Source organism: Oncorhynchus tshawytscha, linkage group LG22 (genome assembly GCF_018296145.1).
Source record: "Oncorhynchus tshawytscha isolate Ot180627B linkage group LG22, Otsh_v2.0, whole genome shotgun sequence".
Taxonomy (NCBI): domain Eukaryota; kingdom Metazoa; phylum Chordata; class Actinopteri; order Salmoniformes; family Salmonidae; genus Oncorhynchus; species Oncorhynchus tshawytscha.
The window spans coordinates 22,598,401-22,619,067 of record NC_056450.1 but is presented as its reverse complement, the minus strand read 5'-3'; the positions used below and the strand labels follow the sequence as shown (position 1 = coordinate 22,619,067).

General features: G+C 51.5%; 2 protein-coding genes across 2 annotated transcripts in view; both read left to right on the top strand.

Annotated features, from left to right (window-relative positions):
* The first annotated feature begins 1,853 nt into the window (after window positions 1–1,853).
* LOC121840503 (protein bassoon-like) lies at window positions 1,854–12,704 on the top strand. Its single transcript, XM_042304371.1, has 3 exons — window positions 1,854–2,216; window positions 2,852–9,514; window positions 11,613–12,704. The coding sequence occupies exons 1-3, from the start codon at window positions 1,854–1,856 to the stop codon at window positions 12,615–12,617; spliced, it is 8,031 nt and encodes a 2,676-aa protein (XP_042160305.1). The 3' UTR covers window positions 12,618–12,704.
* A 1,413-nt stretch (window positions 12,705–14,117) lies between these two features.
* LOC112221549 (protein bassoon) overlaps window positions 14,118–20,667 on the top strand; it is a 15,298-nt gene continuing 8,748 nt past the window's right edge. Inside the window, exons 1-6 of the mRNA XM_042303942.1 lie at window positions 14,118–15,395; window positions 16,737–16,842; window positions 17,654–17,785; window positions 17,936–17,991; window positions 18,271–18,411; window positions 18,658–18,750. Of these exons, the coding sequence (XP_042159876.1) occupies window positions 14,484–15,395; window positions 16,737–16,842; window positions 17,654–17,785; window positions 17,936–17,976 (1,191 nt within the window). The 5' untranslated portion in view covers window positions 14,118–14,483 and the 3' untranslated portion in view covers window positions 17,977–17,991; window positions 18,271–18,411; window positions 18,658–18,750. The remainder of the gene's footprint in view (window positions 15,396–16,736; window positions 16,843–17,653; window positions 17,786–17,935; window positions 17,992–18,270; window positions 18,412–18,657; window positions 18,751–20,667) is intronic.

Genomic DNA, 20,667 nt, shown 5'->3' with positions numbered 1-20,667 from the left:
CATGGTGCTTGCTATGCTAGGGTTGTGGGTTCAATTCCCACAGGGGACCTGAATGAAAATGTATGCACTCCAGTTACTCCAGAGAAATAATGAATAGACCTTTTCAGTTTTCCTGTAGAAATAAGTTGTATTTGCAAAGTACTTCAATAAACAAAACAAATACATATATATACATTTATTTTCTACCCAATTGGTAGTTACAGTCTTGTCTCATTGCTGCAACTCACGTACAGACTTGGGAGAGGCGTGCCTCCTCCGAAACACAACACACTGCTTCTTGACACAATGCCCACTTGGAAACCAGCCACACCAATGTGTCGGAGGAAACACTGTACACCTGGTGACCGTGTCAGTTTGCACTGCACCCGGCCTGCCACAGAAGTCGCTGGCGCGCCATGGGACAAGGACACGCCCGGCCTGCCACAGAAGTCGCTAGCGCGCCATGGGACAAGGACACGCCCGGCCTGCCACAGAAGTCACTAGCGCGCCATGGGACAAGGACACGCCCGGCCTGCCACAGAAGTCACTAGCGCGCCATGGGACAAGGACACGCTCGGCCTGCCACAGAAGTCACTTGTGCGCCATGGGACAAGGACACGCCCGGCCTGCCACAGAAGTCACTTGTGCGCCATGGGACAAGGACACGCCCGGCCTGCCACAGAAGTCACTTGTGCGCCATGGGACAAGGACACGCCCGGCCTGCCACAGAAGTCGCTAGCGCGCCATGGGACAAGGACACGCCCGGCCTGCCACAGAAGTCGCTAGCGCGCCATGGGACAAGGACACGCCCAGCTTGCCGGCCAAACCCTCTCCTTACCCAGACGACACTTGGCCAATTGTGCGCTACCCAATGGGTCTCTGGGTCACGGCCGGCTGCGACAGAGCCTGGAATCGAACCCAGAATCTCTAGTGGCACAGCGAGCACTGTGATGCAGTGCCTTAGACCACTGCACCACTCGAGAGGCCCCATTGCAAGAAACTTGAACATATATCAAAAAAGTTTTTTATTTTCCACAAGTATTATCAGATTAACTGTTTTGTGCAGATAATTATCATACTCAAGTTACAAATGCTGGTAAACACTCAAATACATAGTTTTTTATCACCAAAGAAGTGCACTGGGCCTGTATTAGCGGACTGGTATAGACGTCTTCAGTGTGGGCAAAAAAACATGTCTGCACTGTGGTCAGATCAATTTAGAGGAGTGGACCACAGTATTGCTCTCTGTCTTAAGAGCTATCGCTGTTATGAGTCCACCAGCAAATGAGAAATAGGGATATAATTTGTGGCTTTGCTAATCACACTTAAGAGAAAGAAAAACTGAACACTACTACTTGAAATAAACTATTTAACAGCTTGGCAGCTCTTGCAGGGAGGCTTTTATGCTTCATAGTTTTAAGAGGCTTACTTCTCGAAGTATACTGTAGTAGTGGTCCTGGGCCGCCACTCAGTCCCATTGTTATGGAAACATCATTGCTATGTGTGCCGGCTCCCCAGATGTGTTGTAGAAAGAAGCGTGATATCTCTTGATCTGGTAGCAGTCTGCCGATAGACAGTACTATTTTCTCCTCTGAGACCCACAGACTTAATCACAGTGAAGTCGTGTTGTCACTCTTCTCCTTATCCACAGAATCACAGTGGAGATGAACATGAAATGTGGGAGTGATGTTCTACTCTTGTCACATTCTTCAGTTCCTACTCTCTGTAGCCCCTTCACATTCTCTCTCTTGTTTTTCTGATTTGTTTTGCAGAAGAAAGAATGGCTCTGTCTGAACTGCCAGACCCAGCGACTGATGTCTGGAGGGCTCCGGGATCCCTCTCCTGTATCTCATCCGTCTCCAAAGCACCAACCAATGGGTTCTCCACGCCACCAGGCACTGGCCAGTCAGCAGCCTGTTCAGCAGCCACCCTTCCAAACATTCACCAATCAGCAGCAGGAAGGGCCGAGACAGATGCAGCCGCAGCAGCAGAAGCCCCAGACAGCCATGGGGAGCGGACCTTTTGAACCAACTGCAGCGAAGCAACCTGGAGACACAAAGGCCCCTGTCCAGGCCACACCTACACCTGCAATTGAGCCCCTGAAACAACCAAAGGCCATGGAAGAGACTACGCCAAAACCAGAGAAGTTGGTGGAACCCCCCATAGACACCAAACCGACTCAGAAGAAGGGAGAGCCAATCACACCAATAAAAGAGATAAAGAAGTCAAGATATGATGTAAGTCACCTTTTAGGTGTACCATAAATTCATTTTGATAAGGCTGTGTTGTTATATATTAAAGCAAGATGTTGGTTGTAGGACATTCAGTGGATTTGAAATGGGATAATGTATTGCTAGTTTATAGCCACAGTATAGCAATTGATTAGAAAATGGGTTCCAATCTTTTCTGTGCTTTCCCTCTTCCTCTGCAGCTTGTTATTGACATCTAGAAAATAATGCTGATGAAGCAGGCGCCAGCCAGAGCACTGACGAATTTACTCCACACAGAGAAAATTTATGTTTTTCATTGTAGCCATCGCTACTCTTGAAATATGAAGCATTAAGATTGGTACAACCATGAATATGCAAAACCATCAAGGCCTTAGTTCGTGATTCTGAATTAGTGCTGATGTGAATACCAAAGTGCTCCACTCTAATCATCACTGCTCTCTAATGTTCACTGTGAGTATGGGTGGAATTCTATGAGGAGCAGAACATTACGAATAAAATGGTTAAAATAGTCATTGCATAAGATCATTTTGGGGGTTTTCAGGTCTTTTTCAGGTATTTTTCCTGGTCTGATGTATTGTTTTTGGCTGATTTCTTATGTCTTACTTATTAGTTATTTTGTCTCTCTCTGTCTATCCCTTTAGGAGACCAAGAACAGCACTCAGGACCTGTCACGGAGCCCCCAGAGCCTGAGCGACACGGGCTACTCCTCCGACGGCATCTCCAGCTCCCACAGCGAGATTATCGGCCTCATCCAGGAGGAGGAGATGAAGCTGAGCGAGAGGGGCATCAGCGAGCGTGGCAGCCCCCCCAGCCCCTCCGAGATCACCAAGCTGGAGAGCTCCATGAGGCCCCTGCTGGAGTGCAAGACCGTGCCAGTTGAGGAGAGGGAGCGCGAAAGGGGCCGAGGCCGGCACCACCGAGAGCAGAGACCCCGGTCGCTGTCCATCACCCCGGAGGCCTATGACTCTGATGAGGAGCTGGAGGACATTGTGGAAGAGGAGGAGGAGGACGGAGGAGACTGGGAGTCCAAACAGGAGCACAAGAACAGTGCCGCTCCCAAAGAGGAGAAGAAAGTGGCCGAGCCGGAGCCGATGACAGATGAGGAGTTCATGAGGAGGCAGATCATGGAGATGAGCGCTGACGAGGACAACGAGGAAGAGGAGGAGGACATGGAGGAGGAGGACGAGGAGGACGAAGGCTACGGCTACCAAAAACCTAAAAAAACACACAAGCACATCTCAGAGTTGACGAAAGAGAAGCGCCGCCTCTCTCACCAGTCCAGCAGCTTTGAGGAGGACACCAAAAGCTCCAGCGACATCTACAAATGTTCTGCGGAGGAAGGAGAGGAGGGGGGTCTGGGGGGCCTGCGCCGCTTCAAGACAATCGAGCTCAACAACACCAACAGCTACAGCCGCGACATGGAGCTCAACAACGAGAATGACCTCAGCCTGGACCGAGAGCCCGAGTTGGAGATGGAGAGCCTGACGGGGTCTCCCGAGGAGTGCTCCAGGGGTGAGTACTCCTCCACCCTGCCACCCACCACCTCCAGCTATAACTCTGGCACCTCCCCCACCTCCATCTCCTCCATGGAGGAAGACAGCGACAGCAGTCCCAGTCGCAGGCAGAGACTGGAGGACGCCAAGCAGCAGAGGAAGGCCCGCCACCGCTCCCACGGCCCCCTGTTGCCCACCATTGAGGACTCCTCGGAGGAGGACGAGCTGAGAGAGGAGGAAGAGCTGCTGCGGGAGCAGGAGAAGATGAGGGACCTGGAGCAACAGAGGATCCGCAGCACGGCCAGGAAGACCAAAAGAGATAAGGAGGAGCTGAGGGCCCAGAGACGCAGGGAGAGATCCAAGACGCCCCCCAGCAACCTCTCCCCCATCGAGGATGCCTCCCCTACTGAGGAGCTGCGACAAGCTGCGGAGATGGAGGAGCTCCATCGATCCTCTGCCTCAGAATACTCCCCCCAGAGCCTTGACTCAGAGGCTGAGGGATACGAGTCCAAACTCTACAAGTCTGGCAGCGAGTATAACTTGCCCACGTTCATGTCTCTGTACTCTCCTACTGAGAAGTCGTCGACAACTTCAACCACCACCGCGCCTTCCAGCAGCAAGCCCCTGAAGAGTGCTGAGGAGGTGTATGAGGAAATGATGAGGAAAGCCGAGTTGCTGCAGAAACAACAGAAACAGCAACAGCAGCAGCAACAAGGGAGACACAACAGTGCATATGAGGACGACACGAATGGCCAACAGTATGAAGATGAGTATGAGTATGAGCAGGCTGAGACTAGTTATGAAAACGAGGCGGCAGAGACAGGAGACATCTACGAAGAGATCCGCCAGACCTCCCAAAACATCACTAAGATGCATCAATCATCAGCCCTGGAGTTACAGCAGCAGGCAGACGAGCAGTTGGAAATAGACGACAGTACCTATCCAGATAAGCAGCTTTTAGATACAGGGTCGGCCTTCGCTAAGCTGCTTGAGCAGACCAATGACCTGTTGACTCCTGGCAACAGCCCCACTCAGCTCTCTGCCCCTGTGACTTTCTCTGAGGCTGGAGGAAGGATCCCTGATGTACGGGTGACACAATACTACTCCAAAGATGTCCATAAAGCCGGGATGAAGAGCCAGACGGGTAAAAATGGCATTACTCCAGTGGCGGCCGCCACCACAATTGCAGCCTACGGGGTTTATTCCCGGGATGCAGTGACCATCCCTCACACAAGCGCTAGTCAAACGATGACGACCACCCAATCCATCATGTATGGTCGACAAACTGGAGGACCTGCCACTTCAACCACAACCATCTCAAATGTGTGCAGCAAGATAGCAGAGATAACACAGGCTTACAGCCAGAGAGAGGTAGTTGCGAGGAGGGTGGGTGAGAGCCGAGGGGTCCAAGCTAGAGAGAGTGCGACATCTTCAGAGCATGTCATCGAGCCCCACTCGACAAAGATGTACTCGTACTACAAGAGCTCCAGCCCCCCTCTGTCTCCCTCTGCCTCGCCCACCGAGAGCCCAAGTCGCTCACCCTCCAGGAGGGCCGAGATATCCACTCAGACATTCAGCCCAGGCATAGGGGCTCTGTCAGCTGGCTCGGGGCCCACCTCCCCAGTGATGGCCCAGGGGACACAGACATCTCAAAGGGCAATATCCCCACATCTCTTGAGACAGCAATCCTCCCAGCATGCCCCCTACATGGTCGCAAGCTTGGAGCCCACAAGCTCTGCCAAACCAATGACAGTCAACACCGCCACCTCACCTTTATCCTCACCCACCAGATTCACCCGACAGTCGACATTTGACAGCTACTCTCCACAGGCCAGTCCGCCAGACACCCCTCCATACCACCAGTCTCCTCAGCACAGCTTCTATAGGATGCAGAAGGTGGAGAAGGTCAGTGTTGGAACCAGCATGGTCACCACAGCTAGCACCTACAGCCGTGGTTCCATGTCTATGGACAACATCTCTCTCTGCAGGTTCTCCAGCATCCTGGGGACCTCGAGTGTCGAGCCGGGCCAGATGATCCATGGTGGGAGTGTGGTGGATCTGAGAACAGTAGATCTGAGAACAGCCACTAAGGCAGCTCCCATTTTAATGACTGCCCATGGCATGGATCTTACCTCCCAGGCCACAGAAACACGCAAATACACCAGCGGGATTGAGGGGAGCCACCCCTCCACTATCATCCAGCCCCTCATCATGAACCTGAACACCCAGCAGCAGCCCCACGTAATGGTATCCACTGCAACCACGATGAGCGTCACGGTGGCCGCCTCCATGTTCATATCGCAGCCCCAACAGCCCATGGTCTATGGGGACCCTCTACAAAACAGAGTTGACCTCGGTCAGGGCATGGGCTCAGCCATGTGCCTGTCACAGAACCAACCACCTCCCACTGACCCATCTATCCCCAAGATCGACGCCAAGCTGGAGGACCTGAGCATCCAGCAGCAGCAGCTTCTCCAGCAGCAGCAAAAGCTCCAACAGCAACAGCAGCTCTTGGAGCATCAGCTCCAGCAACACCACCAGATGCAGCAGCAGTCCTCCGTAGCTCGGTTCAACCTACCAGGCCAGATGACGCTGCTCAAGAAAGACCTTCTGGTCAGCCAAACCAGCAATACCCCAGCCGTGGTCAGTACTATATCCCCTGCCATTGCCCCTGATATCTACGGCACTGGAGATCCCCTGGAGCTGAAGAGCAAACCAACCCCGGCAGGTGTGATGCACCTGGCTGGGGGTGGGCCTCATGGCATGATGGTCCAAATGGATGGGGCCCCACAGGGAGGACCAGTGACCCAGCTGGTGAAGACAGAGGAGGGCCAGGATGCCGTGGACCTCACAGGGGGGCAGATCAAAGCTGAGAACCAACCAGCTTGCTGTGATGTCGTGTACCGCCTCCCATTTGGAGGTAGTTGCGTTGGCGGACCATTTTCCCAAAAGCCAAATGTTGATGAGAATGTGGCCACTCAAGAGCCAAGACCACACTCTGTGCCACCACTCTCTTATGAGTCGGACCAGGAGGGCCAGTATCAGGAGTTTTCTATGGACGGGCATAAAGCCTACACATTACCGTTCCCTGGCCGGCTACAGCCCTCGATGTCTGACACCAACCTAGCAGAGGCCGGACTCCAGTCCTACCACTCCAAGATGGACCCACACTTCCAGACCTCTGGAGAGCTGGCTGTGGACCTCAGCACCATGAAACACACCTATGAGGGTGGATTCCTCGGACTGGGCATGCAGTATGGCTCCTACACTGACCTACGCCATGGAGGTGATATCACTGCAACTGCCCTGCCCATACGCAGATTCAACTCCCTGTCAAACATCAGCTCTGACTACGGCTACTCCCCCCGAGACCTCGCTAACTTCCAGGAGTCCAACCTGGCCCAGTACAGTGCCACCACTGCCAGAGAGATCAGTCGAATGTGCGCTGCCCTCAACTCAATGGACCGCTATGGGAGCAACCCAGAGCTTATGCAATACGGTGTAGGCAGAGGAACAGGTCCAGGTGGCAGGCTTAACTCTATGAGACAAAATATGCTCTATGGACCTGACGGGAAGCCAATCTCTCACACCCAAGCACTCACCAACATGATCAATGCCAGGCAAGCCAGCCTCCGAGCCATGTACCCGTCTGCCATGAGGTCTGCTGATGGGATGACCTATTCTACCATCAACACACCCATCGCCTCCACCTTGCCAATCACTACCCAGCCTGCCTCAGTGCTGCGCCCACTATTAAGTGGAGTGTACAGGCCTTTACCCACAGCCAATATGACACCTGTGCCTCTGGCCAGCCTCACCAGGATGCCTGTGAACCCACGGATGCCTATGTCTGGACAGGCCCCATACCTTTATCCGGCTCCCAACGTCTTCCCATCTACGACGTCGACCCCTGTGAGCATGCCTGCCGCCGTCAACACCACTCAGGATGCCCCAATCTTCCTAGGGAAGCCCTCTGTAACATCAAGTGGATCTGATCCCCCATATCAATCTCCTGTTGCCCATACATCAGCCTCAGTGAGCTTGCCAAAGGAGTACGAGCAGCAGCCCATAAACCTGACCCAGGCTCACCTCCACACTCAGGCACCAGGGCAGCCCCAGGTCCAGCCTCAGAACCAACCCCCAGCTCAGCCACAGCACATGCAAACTCAATTCCACCCACAGGGCCAGCATCCACCCCAGAGCCAGCCACCTCCGGCCCATGCTTACCCCCCAACACAAAGCTACACTGGGCCCCAGAGCAGCACCCTGCCCCATCACCCAACCCCACCCTCCAGCGGCCCTGTCAACCCGGAGACCGAGACTGAGGAGGAGAGGATGCACCGCCAGCAGGAGCAGCTTCTGCAAATGGAGCGGGAACGCGTGGAGTTGGAGAAGCTACGTCAGCTGCGTCTGCAGGAGGAGCTGGAGAGAGAGCGCATGGAGCTGCAGCGGCATCGTGAGAAAGAGCAGATGCTGGTGCACAGGGAGATCCAGGAGCTGCAGACCATCAAGGAGCAGGTCCTGCAGCAGCAGCAGGCTGAGAGGGAGAACCAGCTGGTGATGCAGAAGGAGCAGTTGGCCCAGCAGAAAGCCCAGCTTGACCAGATCCAGTCGCTGCAGCAGCAGCTCCAGCAGCAGCTCGAGGAGCAGAAGCGGCAAAAGACTGCTGCAGCTGCTGCTGCTGCAGCCACCGCAGCCGCTCAGTTGGACCAGAGCGGCCAGATGCTGCAGCCCTACGGAAACCAAATGGGTTTCAGGTCCCTGCCCAACTCCTCCTCAGACATGTGTCTAAGGAACAACGAGGAGCAGATGGAGACCAGGACCAACATGAGAAAGCAGAACTCCACCTCCATGCCCCGACTGAGGGATGGAATGGAGGGCGAGAGCGTTGAGTTTTACGGAGCCCGGAGGATCGTGGACAGTTGTGTTCAGACAGACGAAGAGGACGGTGAGGAGAGGTACATCATGTCTAGGCGCAGACGCAACAGGCGCAGCGTGGACCGTAGCGTCCAAACCGACGACGACGAGGAGAAAGTGGAGTGGGAGCAGCCTGTGAGACGCAGACGCTCACGCTTCTCCAGGCACTCGGATCCCGGGGCCGACCACAAGACTGATGCAGCCTCCAAGACGGCCACCTCATCCAGCATCGCCATTCAGACCATTCGAGACTGCTCCTGCCAGACCGAAACAGACCAGCTGGGGAAGGTGTCCCCGGCCATCCACGTCACTTTGCCAGACCCGAACAAAGTGGAGATCGTCCACTACATCTCAGGCCCTGAAAGGACCCAGAAAGGCCAAAGCCTAGCCTGCCAAACAGATGTGGAGGCCCAGTCTCAGGGCGTGGTGGTGCCACAGCTCTGCGTGCCCACCACTATCAACCCCTACTCCACGGGTATCCAGCTGGTTGCCTCTGCCGACCCGCGGCAGCAGCAGAACAGGAGGAGGTCTGACCCCATGGAGATCAGCTACCAGACCCAGACCCAGCCCATGAACCACCTCCACAACGAGTCCCTCTCCAGCCTGATCTGTCAGCCCCCCAAGTCCCCCCAGGTGCTCTACTCCCCTGTGTCCCCCGTCTCCCCCCACCGCCTGCTGGAGACCTCCCTCTCCAGCGGCGGGCTGAACAAGGCCCATGTCACTCCCCAGCAGAAGGCCTACACAGCCGAGTCACCCCAGCGCCTCCCCAGCATGCCCCGCCCTATTAAGAACACACAGAGGTCCATGTCTGACCCCAAGTTGCTGAGCCTCACCACTGACGAGCACACTAAGGCCAGGCTAAACCTGTACCAGCAGCAAGCTCTTCAGAGCCAGGTAGGTCACAAGGTCAATCCTTTGATCCTCAACAGCTATTTCTGTACACATGCAGAGACTGAAAGAGAGCAAAGAGTCTTATTTCAATCGTAGCATCACATAGACAGTTGTCTTTTTAATGTTGAGTGTGAAGCCTACTGTAGTACAGTATGTATCGAATTGACAGACTTATATTAAAATGTGGCCCCATAAACATACAGTGCATTCACATACAATGCTATATACTATACATAAAACACACAAGACAATTTACACACATTTAACACTGACAGATGTCTAGTTTAAAAAAACACCATTGAGGCATGTCCTCCAACATCTTACTAATGCACAACTTCCTAAGTGAACACTATCAAAGTATCTCTACATTAAAGTTGATATTTTTGGCAAGAAATCGTTAAAATCATTACAGGCAAAACCTGACAATGATACCTCCATTCATCCAATACTAACTCCAACTGTTTGTTACTCTTGCTTAAATGGCAAATTGACGTTTGTCCCCCCTATATACAGATTACTATGCAGGGAAGAAAATGCCGAACAAATTCTGAAATTTAAGTGAACCGTCCGCCGTATTTGTGAATAATGCTTTTTCTTTTGTGATTTTTATGATTATTTATTTATTTATTTGCACACAATAACATACAAAACAGTATGATAATAATTTAAAAGGCAAAAGGAAGCGCGTGCAGGACAGGTTAAAAAAACTGAGAGGCTTGTAAGGCACCTCCCTCTTTCAAAATATGTGTTAAACCATAGAAAACAAGTATCCAGATTTTTAAGACCAATGAATAAATCATTTGAGATTTACACTAAGAAAAAGGAAAAAAATATAATTTGGGGTGGATGATGCATTATTAAAATGACAGATGGGCAGTGGCAGATAGGCAGGAAACTATTGGGATGAGTCATTGAGTGGAATGTCCAGTAGATATTTTTCATTTTGAATTTGAAGGAGTTGTTGAAGGAGCTGTTGCAGTGTTTGAGGGGGTCAGGGAGACTGAACAGAAAATGATTGACCTCTGTAATGTGGGTGATGGCGAACTGACCTAATCTTGTACGGAAAATAGTTGTGTGGAATTCAGTGGCAGTTCTTGTAGAGTAATGATGAACCTGAGTATTACATTTGAATAGCATTTGAAAAGAAACAGGGAGTAGATTCATTTTGAATTGAAGACAAACAGACAGACTTGAAATGGTTTGATTTCATAAATATTGAGGATTTGAAGGCGATGAATACGTGGAGTCAGAACTGGCACAACTGTCAGAACTGGCACGAATGTCAGAACTGGCACAACTGTCAGAAATGGCACAACTGTCAGAACTGGCACGACTGTGAGAAATGGCACAACTGTCAGAAATGGCACAACTGTCAGAACTGGCACAACTGTCAGAAATGGCACGATTGTCAGAACTGGCACGACTGTCAGAAATGGCACGACTGAATATAGCTTGTCTTTTTAAGACCTCCAATCGTATTGGGTATTAATTGGGCTTATTTAATACCCTACTAGAATTTCTGAAGAGAGGTGTATGGTTGTAAAACATTTACTGAGATTATGTAGAACTGCTGTGGGAGCATCTTCATGAGTTTGTCATAGTTAACCAGTAATGTTGCTGACAGATACAGGGGCTATCTTCCCCAACCTTTCTGGAGACTGTGATTCATTTAACCCCCAATGGAAATCCAAGTTTAATTACCACAATTAAACAATTATGAAGTAATTAACTATTACACACTCACATTGCGTTGCCTACACAGTTGTGCCATGGCTGAGGTTGTAACATAATAGAGAATTGTTAGTGGACATGTTAGATTATAGACATTTGTATTACTTTGCACTGCAAAGTAACTGAAGCAATACCATTTAAGCTAGCAAACATATTGATATTTACCGAGCTTCAGTTTACAGCAATTTGTTTATTGCTCTTCTCTTTTGCACAGGCACCTTAAGACATGTACAATCACACCATAAGAATATACGTTGTTTTTAGTATCGTCCTTGAGAATCAATACATATCTATGTCACATGTGCAGTGCTTTGTTGTGCTAGCTAACCCTAACCCCCTGCTCTCACGGCCCTGTCCCGTCTCACTGCAGCTTGCTGCCCTGCAGCAGAGCGCTCTGAGGAAGGTGAAGAGGACCCTGCCCAGCCCCCCCCCAGAGGAGAGCCACCTCCCCACAATCACCCCGGCCCTGCCCGCTGTGCCCTCCCTGAGGGCCGGGTCCAGGCCAGGTCTGGCAGCCAAAGCCAGCCTGCTGAAGGACCTCACCCACGAGCTGAAGGCAGTGGAGCAGGAGTCCACCAAGCTCCGCAAGCAGCAGCAGGAGCTGGAGGAGGAGGAGAAGGAGATTGATGCCAAGCTGCGCTACCTGGAGCTGGGCATTCATCAGCGCAAGGAAACCCTGGTGAAGGAGAGGGAGAGGAGGGATATGGCCTACCTGCGCTGCATGGGCGACCCGCGAGACTACATGTCAGACAGCGAGCTGAATAACCTGCGGCTGGCGGCGGCGGTAGCTTCCTATGAGAGCAACGGGGTGCTGACCAGACCCAGCACAGCACCATTGAGCCAGTACACCAGTGACCTCAACACAGCCGCCCAGTTCCCTCCCATCTCCTCCTTCGTCTCCTTCCAGTCATACCACCCCCAGAGCCAGCCAGCTCCAGCACCCCAGCCTGGCACCCCTTACCAGACCGCAGCCTTCAACCAGCCCCCCTACCCTTCAGTGTCCCAGGCAGCAGCTCTTCCCCAGCCCACCCCCTGCAGACCCAACATCTTCCCCCATCCTACCAGACCCAGGGGTCCTTCCCCTCCCACACATACCCCCAGAGCCAGCCCCCCTACCCGACAGAGCAGGGGGTGCAGCCACTGCTCCAGCAACAGCAACAGCCAAGCCACCAGGGGTTCCAGCCTGCCCAGCCTGGCCAACCTCCCTACCCCACCCACACCTCTCCATACCCCAGCCAGCTGTCCTACCCAGCTGGCCCTAGCCAGACCACTCCCTACCAGCCCCAGGCAGACATCCTCACTGTTCATCAGAGACCCAGACAGACCTCTCTGGCTGACCTGGAGCACAAGATGCCCACTAACTATGAGGTCATAAGCAACCCCACTGTAGTGGTGACCACCACAGCCCAAGATGCCATCTACTCCTCCTCCAGTGGGGCGCCCCCATACGGACAGTATACTGGTGGTACCCCTATGACCAACACTTATGGGCCATACTCTTCTACAGTCTCTAGTACCTATGGCCAGTACACCACGACAGTTGCCAACACATACGGGCAGCAGTACACTTCCACCCTGGCCAGTACATACGGCCAGTATACCACTACCACAGCTAACACCTACGGCTACACCAACACTACAGCCAGCTCCTACGGCCAGTACACCACCACAGTGGCCAACAGCTACGGCCACGGCACTCCATCTGACCGTCTGCACTCGGTTGACAGCCCATCCACCTATGCACAGGACGGTCTCTACGGCCCAGCCAGCCTGGAGCAGAACATCCCAAGGAACTACGTCATGTGCGACGACATCAGTGAGCTGACAAAGGACGGCCTGGGCGGCATGGCGGCAGATATGCATCGAAGCGACGGTCATGGTGGACGCTACATGGGGGAGAGCGGCCCGGCGAGAGGAGGGAGTTCCTACGGCAGGCCGGAGGACGAGCTGAGCAGGGAGGAAGACCCGTACGACCACCATGGCAGGGGTAAGAGCAGCTACCACCCACGAGGGTCAGATACATATGGCCGAGTAGTGGGCAGCAGCAGCACTAGCATGGGTGGGGGATCATCCTATTACTATGATGACTACACCAAACACGGCGCACAGCGCACCGGGGTCCAGAAGCACACCTCCAAGATCCTTGCTCCGGCCGTCATGTCCTCCAAGCGCAGCAAGCACCGCAAGCAAGGCATGGAGCAGAAGATCTCCAAGTTCTCCCCCATCGAGGAGGCACGTGACGTGGAGGCTGACCTGGCCTCCTACACCATGAGCACGTCTGGCGGTGGCAGCTGCACTGTAGTGTCCCGGGCCAGGAAGCTGCAGGACGACATGGCCTACAGCCTGAGGAAGAGTGCCTATGAGCAGAAGAGATACTCCTATCCCGAGGAGGACGAGCGCATGTACTACACCTCGGGCCGTTCACGCTCCACAGGCTATGGCATGGACAAGATCTCGTCCCGGGACTATGCCGGCTACCGCAGCCGCTCCTATGAGAGAGATGGGGACAGGGATCGCTCGTCGTACAGGGCGGGATACAGCCGGGGCAGACCCCCCATGCGCTCCCAGTATTCGGAGGAGGAGAGCCTGCTGAGCTCCATGGGTGTTCATGTGCGGGCCTCCTCCCTGGGCCCAGAGCTGTACGACAGCCGTAGTAATCAGTATTATGGCCAGTACGGCTCCAGCCACTCCCTGCCTGATGTGCAGGACCACATGAGAGACTTGCCCCGGACTCACGTCTACAAACCAGACGATTCTTACATTATAGACGATATGCATTGCGCTGTTTCGGACAGCGAAGGTAAATGGGTGCTGAATGCCAGTCTCTGCCCACGTATAAACGTCCCCCACCCACCCACAGATAAGGCTAGATGAGAGAAAGACAGAGAGTCGTTGCATGATTTCCTGGTGTTGCGTCTTGAGGGCTATACTGGCAGTTCTCGTCCCGACTGACTGCTGTCTGTGCTGTCCCCCTGTGCCAAATCTGCATGATCCGCGTGTCCAGTTTCTTCACTTTGTTCGTCACTTTCTCTCGCATGTTCTTCTGAGGTGCATCATTTTCTTTTACACAATGTTGTTGTTGTCTTGTAAAAGTTAGGTTTTGTTTACTTGTTGTGATTAACTTATCAGTGTTTTACATTTGTTGTCTTTTTTTATGTGTGCCGTGTTTTCATAAAATGCATGGGTGTAAATATCGACTTCTCTTCTTTTTTTGTTTCTCTCCTTCCCGTTCTTCTTTTGCATGGCCTCAGTCTGCATGCCTCTGTCGCCGTCGGACTTGGAGATTGACTGTGATCTGCTCTTGGTTTCCAAAGCCTACAATCTTGGCCAAGAGGAGACAGACTGGTTTGAGAAGCCCAGGGACCTGCGCTCCGGCTCCCGTCACTACGGCAGTGGAGGCCACTCCTCGTCCGGCCGCAGCCGCCACGTCAAGCACACCTACCATGACTACGACGAGCCCCCAGAGGAGGACCTGTGGCCCCAGGACGAGTATGGCCAAGCCCGTCACTCCTCCTCCTCGCGGGACCACCGCCCCCATGGCAGCAGCAGCTCCGGGAGACACTCCTCTACGTCCCGCCACTCGGACGAGCCTCGCTCCTCTCGCTCCTCCAAGGGCCATCCCAAAGACCCGTCCATGCGCCACGACTCCCGCCAGTTGTCCTCGTCGGGAAAGAGGGGCGACTCCCGCTCCCAGGGGGGGTATCACTCGTCAGACTACTCCAGGGACCCGTCGGGCCACCACCACAGCCAGGGCCGCTCCTCCAAGTCCTCGTCCTCTCACGATGGGCGGACTTCCTCCAGGAAGCAGCAGGACCTCCAGGGACACCCTTCTTCTACCTCCAGGGGCCAGGGCAGCTCTGGACGTGGTCAGGGCTCCACCAGTGGGCCTCCAGGCTCCAGGGGACAGGGTCCTACCTCCCAGCAGGACGGGCTGCAGCCAGGTCAACGCACCCAGCTGCAGCAGCAGCCCCAGACCTCGGCGGCACGGCAGACAGGCACCATCCCTACAGGCACCACTCCTGGGGGCCAGCAGCCTCTGGGCCCGGGCCAAGTCCAGCAGGGTCTACAGGCGAAGCCTGGTCAGCTTGGTCCTGGTCAGGCCAGTCGCCAGCCACAGGCAGGAGGCGCACTGGGGCAACTGCCATCAACTGTGGTGAGTACAGGATTATGACTTAGTACAGTACAAGTGAGGTTACAGTCAGTGACACTAGATTGGAAATGTATGAATTATAATGAGAATCACTGTAAATGTATGTAGATGATTATTTAACGCATTGACATCATTAGAGGTGTTTGGTGGCCTCTCTCCATCTCCCTCTCCTCTTCCTCTCTCATCTCCCTTGCCAACCCCTCTCTCCCTCTCCTCTTCCTCTCTCTTCTACCTCCCCCCCATTTCTATCTTGCTCTCTCCATCTCCCTCGCCAACCCCTCTCTCCCTCTGTCTCTCTGATAAGGCCTAGCACATCACTCTGAGAGGAGGCTTTATTTCAGTGTGTGAAACCCTGTTGGAAGACCTTATCTAGTGTTGTGATTAGCACTGTGGCTGTAGATAGTGGCAGTGTAACAGCCTCTGTCTATTCCACTCAAATGGAGGAGAGAGATTCATCCCCCAAAATGTCTTCCGCTGTAAATCATTCTCAATCCTTCCATTCCCTGTTTGTTTTGTTATGCCTCCTTTTTTATTATGTACAACACTACAGAATGTGCAAAGTCTTTCGGCTATGTGTTGTGTTTTACATATAATGCTGCACTGTAGGCCATAGAAATCCTGTATTATAGGAATTCTAGGCTCTTTATGCTGTAGCCTATACTGACGACAAACTTGGTATTGCTTCAGATCTTTATATACATCTTTAGGGTATTTTGACACTTATATGGAGGCATTATGGAAATCAGAGGGGAATACAGGCAGCTGGGACAAACAGTGGGAGGATTGGACACAGAGTTTGTATGATTGTTGTTATGTGAAATGGAAATGCAGTTGTCAGGAAATCATATTCATTCAATCACATTCATCCTGTCCCACATTGATTTGAACTGTCAACGGTGCCTATTCTCTCTGAATGGCCCATTGAGTGATTAAAAATCATTGATTAAAAATGCTAAATTGTGGAGCATTGCGTCCATTCACAGGGTAGAATGAATGCAAAACAGGTCATGTGTGATTATTTGTCAAGCGTCCACAATGCTAAGCTAATTAGATATGTTATATTTTCTCCAATAACACGTTACAGAGATCATATTCCCAGTTTGTAAATCACGATGCACGTTTAGATGCACAGCTGGTTGGTTGGCAGGGAGGAAACGATCTCTGGCTAATAGCTAATACTCATCATTCTCAATATGTCTGTCAAATGACGTTTTGGCATGGGATATTACAGCAGGGGTCGCCATGATATAAGGCTAATCTTTGAGCGCATCAGAACAGAATAAATGGTATACAGTCAGTTTAACCATCCGTGTTCCTCATCGCTCTGTCTCTCTCTTCCAACAGGCACCTGTCGCAAACACACCCCCTGTGACTGCCATAGGGGCCAAAGCTGTCATAGGAGGAGCGGCCCAGCCTGCAAAAACACCTCAACCCCCACTCACAGGAATAGGTAAGTATCCCTGCCTGCGTCCACACTGCTGCTGCTTCACCCACTGAACATTCCCCTGAGAGGGATTAGTACACTTGTACTCTCCTAGGCATTAGAACACGTGTCAAACTCAGTCCAAGGAGGGCCGAGTGTGTGCAGGTTTCCGTTCCTCCCTTGCACTTGATTGATGAATTAAGGTCACTAATTAGTAAGGAACTCGCCTCACCTGGTTGCCTAGGTCTTAATTGAAAGGAAAAAACAAAACCTGCAGACAATCGGGCCCTGCTTGGGATGAGTTTGACACCCTTGCATTAGACAGACAGACAGACAGACAGACAGACAGACAGACAGACAGACAGACAGACAGACAGACGCACACATGCAAACGATCAGAGTGCTACATAATCAGGTATCACGGGTGTCCTGTTCAATCCCAGCGATTCATCCTGGCCCTGGGAAGCTGATGGATCATCTTAACTCAGGAAACAGAGGGAAGGTTCATTTCCATGTCATGTCTGGGTCTGTGTTCACATGCTCTAGTAGTCTATACAGTCCCATCACCTTCACCTCACTGACAGCTGCATAGACAGTTGTGTTGTGGAAATAGACACCAGGGTCAGAGTCAGTGTGTAAACCTGTGTGGCCTTTTAAGCACCACGGGATATCAGATTGAGGTGTAAATCTGATGCATTCATCTCCTGATAAATACGCTGGCTTCAGACTGTTGTGATAGTGTGCACGAAAACAGAGTACGGCATCAACTGGATTATAAAGAATGTCTTTCTAATCATCATCCCTCTTCCTCTTCCTCCCCTCTCCCTCCATCCTGTAGGCTCCAAGGCCGCCCCTAGACCCGGTGGCATTGGGAGCGCGGCAGCGGGTCAACCTGGGATGGAGGGGGAGAGTCTCCTCTCCAAGGTCCTACCAGGAAACCCTGCGGAGGCAGCAGGAAAACTAGGAGAAGGTGCCCTGCTAGAGTTCAGACTCCATGTTTTTACTCAGACTCTAATGCATTCTAATTGTTACAATGTGCTTAATCACACCGGTCTGTCTCTCTCTCTGTTTATCCATTTGTCTATCTATCTTCCTCCATCTGTCTATCTTCACCCATCAGCTATCTCTGGTTTCGGCAAGAAGTTCACCTCGTTGTGGTGAGGTGTTGAGATGAGGGTAAGTGTTCACCTGGTACTACCGAGTAGAAAGCCTTAACATAGCCTGGGAGATGACAGTGTGCTCGGCTATAGACAGAACCTCATGATATTCCTTTCCCCAGTGTGTGTGGATGGTTCGGTTCTTTCCCCAAACCACTGTGTGCCATTTTTGGAGGTCTTAAGTGCACTTTGTGCAGGTTTGAGTGTCTCTCCTGAGTCCTGAACTAGGATTTTATAACAGCATGACAGCTCACCTCAGTAAGTAACAAGGAGGTGACTCACCATCGTTGGATTCCAGGTATCTGTAAATGTTATGGAGGATGTCGTGAGGCTTCGTACCAGAAAAACCCAGGAAGACCCCTGCTTTGTTTTACTGAGAGAGAGAGAGAGAGAGGGAGGGAGAAATACAGCGACCAAGAGAAGATATCTGAGCGCACTGGTGAGTCCAAAATCTCTATTTTCTGCTGAAAGCTCCCTCATTTTCAGAAAACGACATAGAAAACGACTTTGTAAAGTGGCTTCATTTTAGTGTAACTCTTAAAAACCTAAATTATTCTGAACTTGTAAACACATACAGTGTATATTTCAAGTTGCAGCATTTTAAAATACAACTGGAAAAGATGAGAAAACCTGACATGAACGACCAGCTCAATCAAGATTGATTGATCTTGGTTTTTCCATTCAGCCAATGAGGACAGGAATCAATGGATGCTGCATGTCCCAGGTCTACGCACACAATGGGAGAGAAACCATGCTGATTTCTCTGGCCGGCCAGACAGTAAGTAATGCACACAGACACATCGAACACAACTTAGATTAGATAAAGAAGGACATTGTATACCTTAGTAATACACTAATGACACAATAATCATAACAACACAATGATCATTATTTACCATTAAGGTCAATTATGAAGTGATGATATGGTAAAGATATAGGTCACAGCAAAGGTAGATATTAGGTAAATCTCCATAATATGGTGCAGTTAAGTCGCTCCTGCTATTGTTTGCATATAGTAGGCCTATCCTGTTTACAGCAAAATAATACTGCACCTTGTGCTAACCCTGCCATGAACACTGACCTTTGACCCCTTGGCTCTCTGTCAGCCGCTGCATGAGTAACAGCCATACTACTGTGACAGCAATACAGGCAGTGGAACTGCCAGCTTCAGGTCATGTTTCAATGGGAAACCAGGGCTAGAGAAGAGTGAGAAGGGCTCAATGTCCAATGTAGGTAATACATCCCTCAGGAAGAGTGTTGATCTTACCTCAGAGGGTTAATATAAGGCACATTAATATATGATTTTTTATTAGAGATAGCATGTAATCTAGGGCAAATTCTACCTACACGTGTCTATGGCATTGTATCATTGTTTTTGGCAGTTAGCACCATTTGTTATCTTGTACCTCTTTTACCAGTTTATAGAGATTGTAGAAAACAACCGATTTGGTGCTGGTATCTGTTTGCGCTGGTGTCTGTTTGTAACTGAACAGCAGACTTCTCTTGTGGCTCAACTGCAGTCCTTTTATATCACAAAGCATTAGAAGACACAACATGCTCCACCCTCAAACATGTATAGTTAGGGTATTGTTACCTTCTGGCTAGGCCCCTGTTTTTAATAATGCAACCAGTTATCTGGTTATGAACTGGACTGATCATATTCACGCTCTCTGATTATAGATAGGCTCTTTGGCCAGTAACAGTATCCGTGGATGGATATGAGGTTCAGTGACAGGGTAATGTTTGCTATAAGATTATGTATCCATCAACCTCCCCCGGGACTGCTTCTTCCCCCCTCCCCAGCCAACATACAGTATACACTATATACCTCTCAACTTCTCACTGTTCCTCCACTAAATGTGCAGTTTGCTGTAACCATGTAACCATGTCAAATACACCACTAGGCCTAGCAGCAGTTTTAACGGTCTACCTCCTTCTCCTCTCTCTACCTCCTCCTCCTCTCTCTACCTCCTTCTCCTCTCTCTACCTCCTTCTCCTCTCTCTACCTCCTCCTCCTCTCTCTACCTCATCCTCTTTTCTCTTCCTTCTCTCTGTCTACCTCCTTCTCTCTCTACCTCCTCCTCCTCTCTCTACCTCCTCCTCTTTCCTCCTCTTCCTTCTCCTCTCTCTACCTCCTCCTCCTCTCTCTACCTTCTCCTCCTCTCCTCCTCCTCCTACCTCCTTCTCCTCTCTCTACCTCCTCCTCCTCTCTCTACCTCCTCCTCCTTCTCCTCATCCTCTTTTCTCTTCCTCCTCCTCTCTCTACCTTCCTCCTCTCTCTACTACCTCCTCCTCCTCTCCTCCTTCTACCTCCTACCTCTCCTCTCTCTACCTCCTCCTCCTCTCTCTACCTCTCCTCCTCCTCTCTACCTCATCCTCTTTTCTCTTCCTTCTCCTCTGTCTACCTCCTTCACTCTCTACCTCCTCCTCCTCTCTCTACCTTCTCTCTCTCCTCCTCTCTCTACCTCCTTCTCCTCTCTCTACCTCCTCTCTCTACCTCTCCTCTACCTCCTTCTCCTCTCTCTACCTCTCCTCCTCCCTCTCTCTACCTTCTCCTCTCTCTACCTCCTCCTCTCTCTCATCCTCTTTTCTCTTCCTTCTCCTCTGTCTACCTCCTTCCTCTCTACCCTCCTCCTCCTCTCTCTACCTCTCCTCTCTCTACCTTCTCCTCTCTCTTCCTTCTCCTCTCTCTACC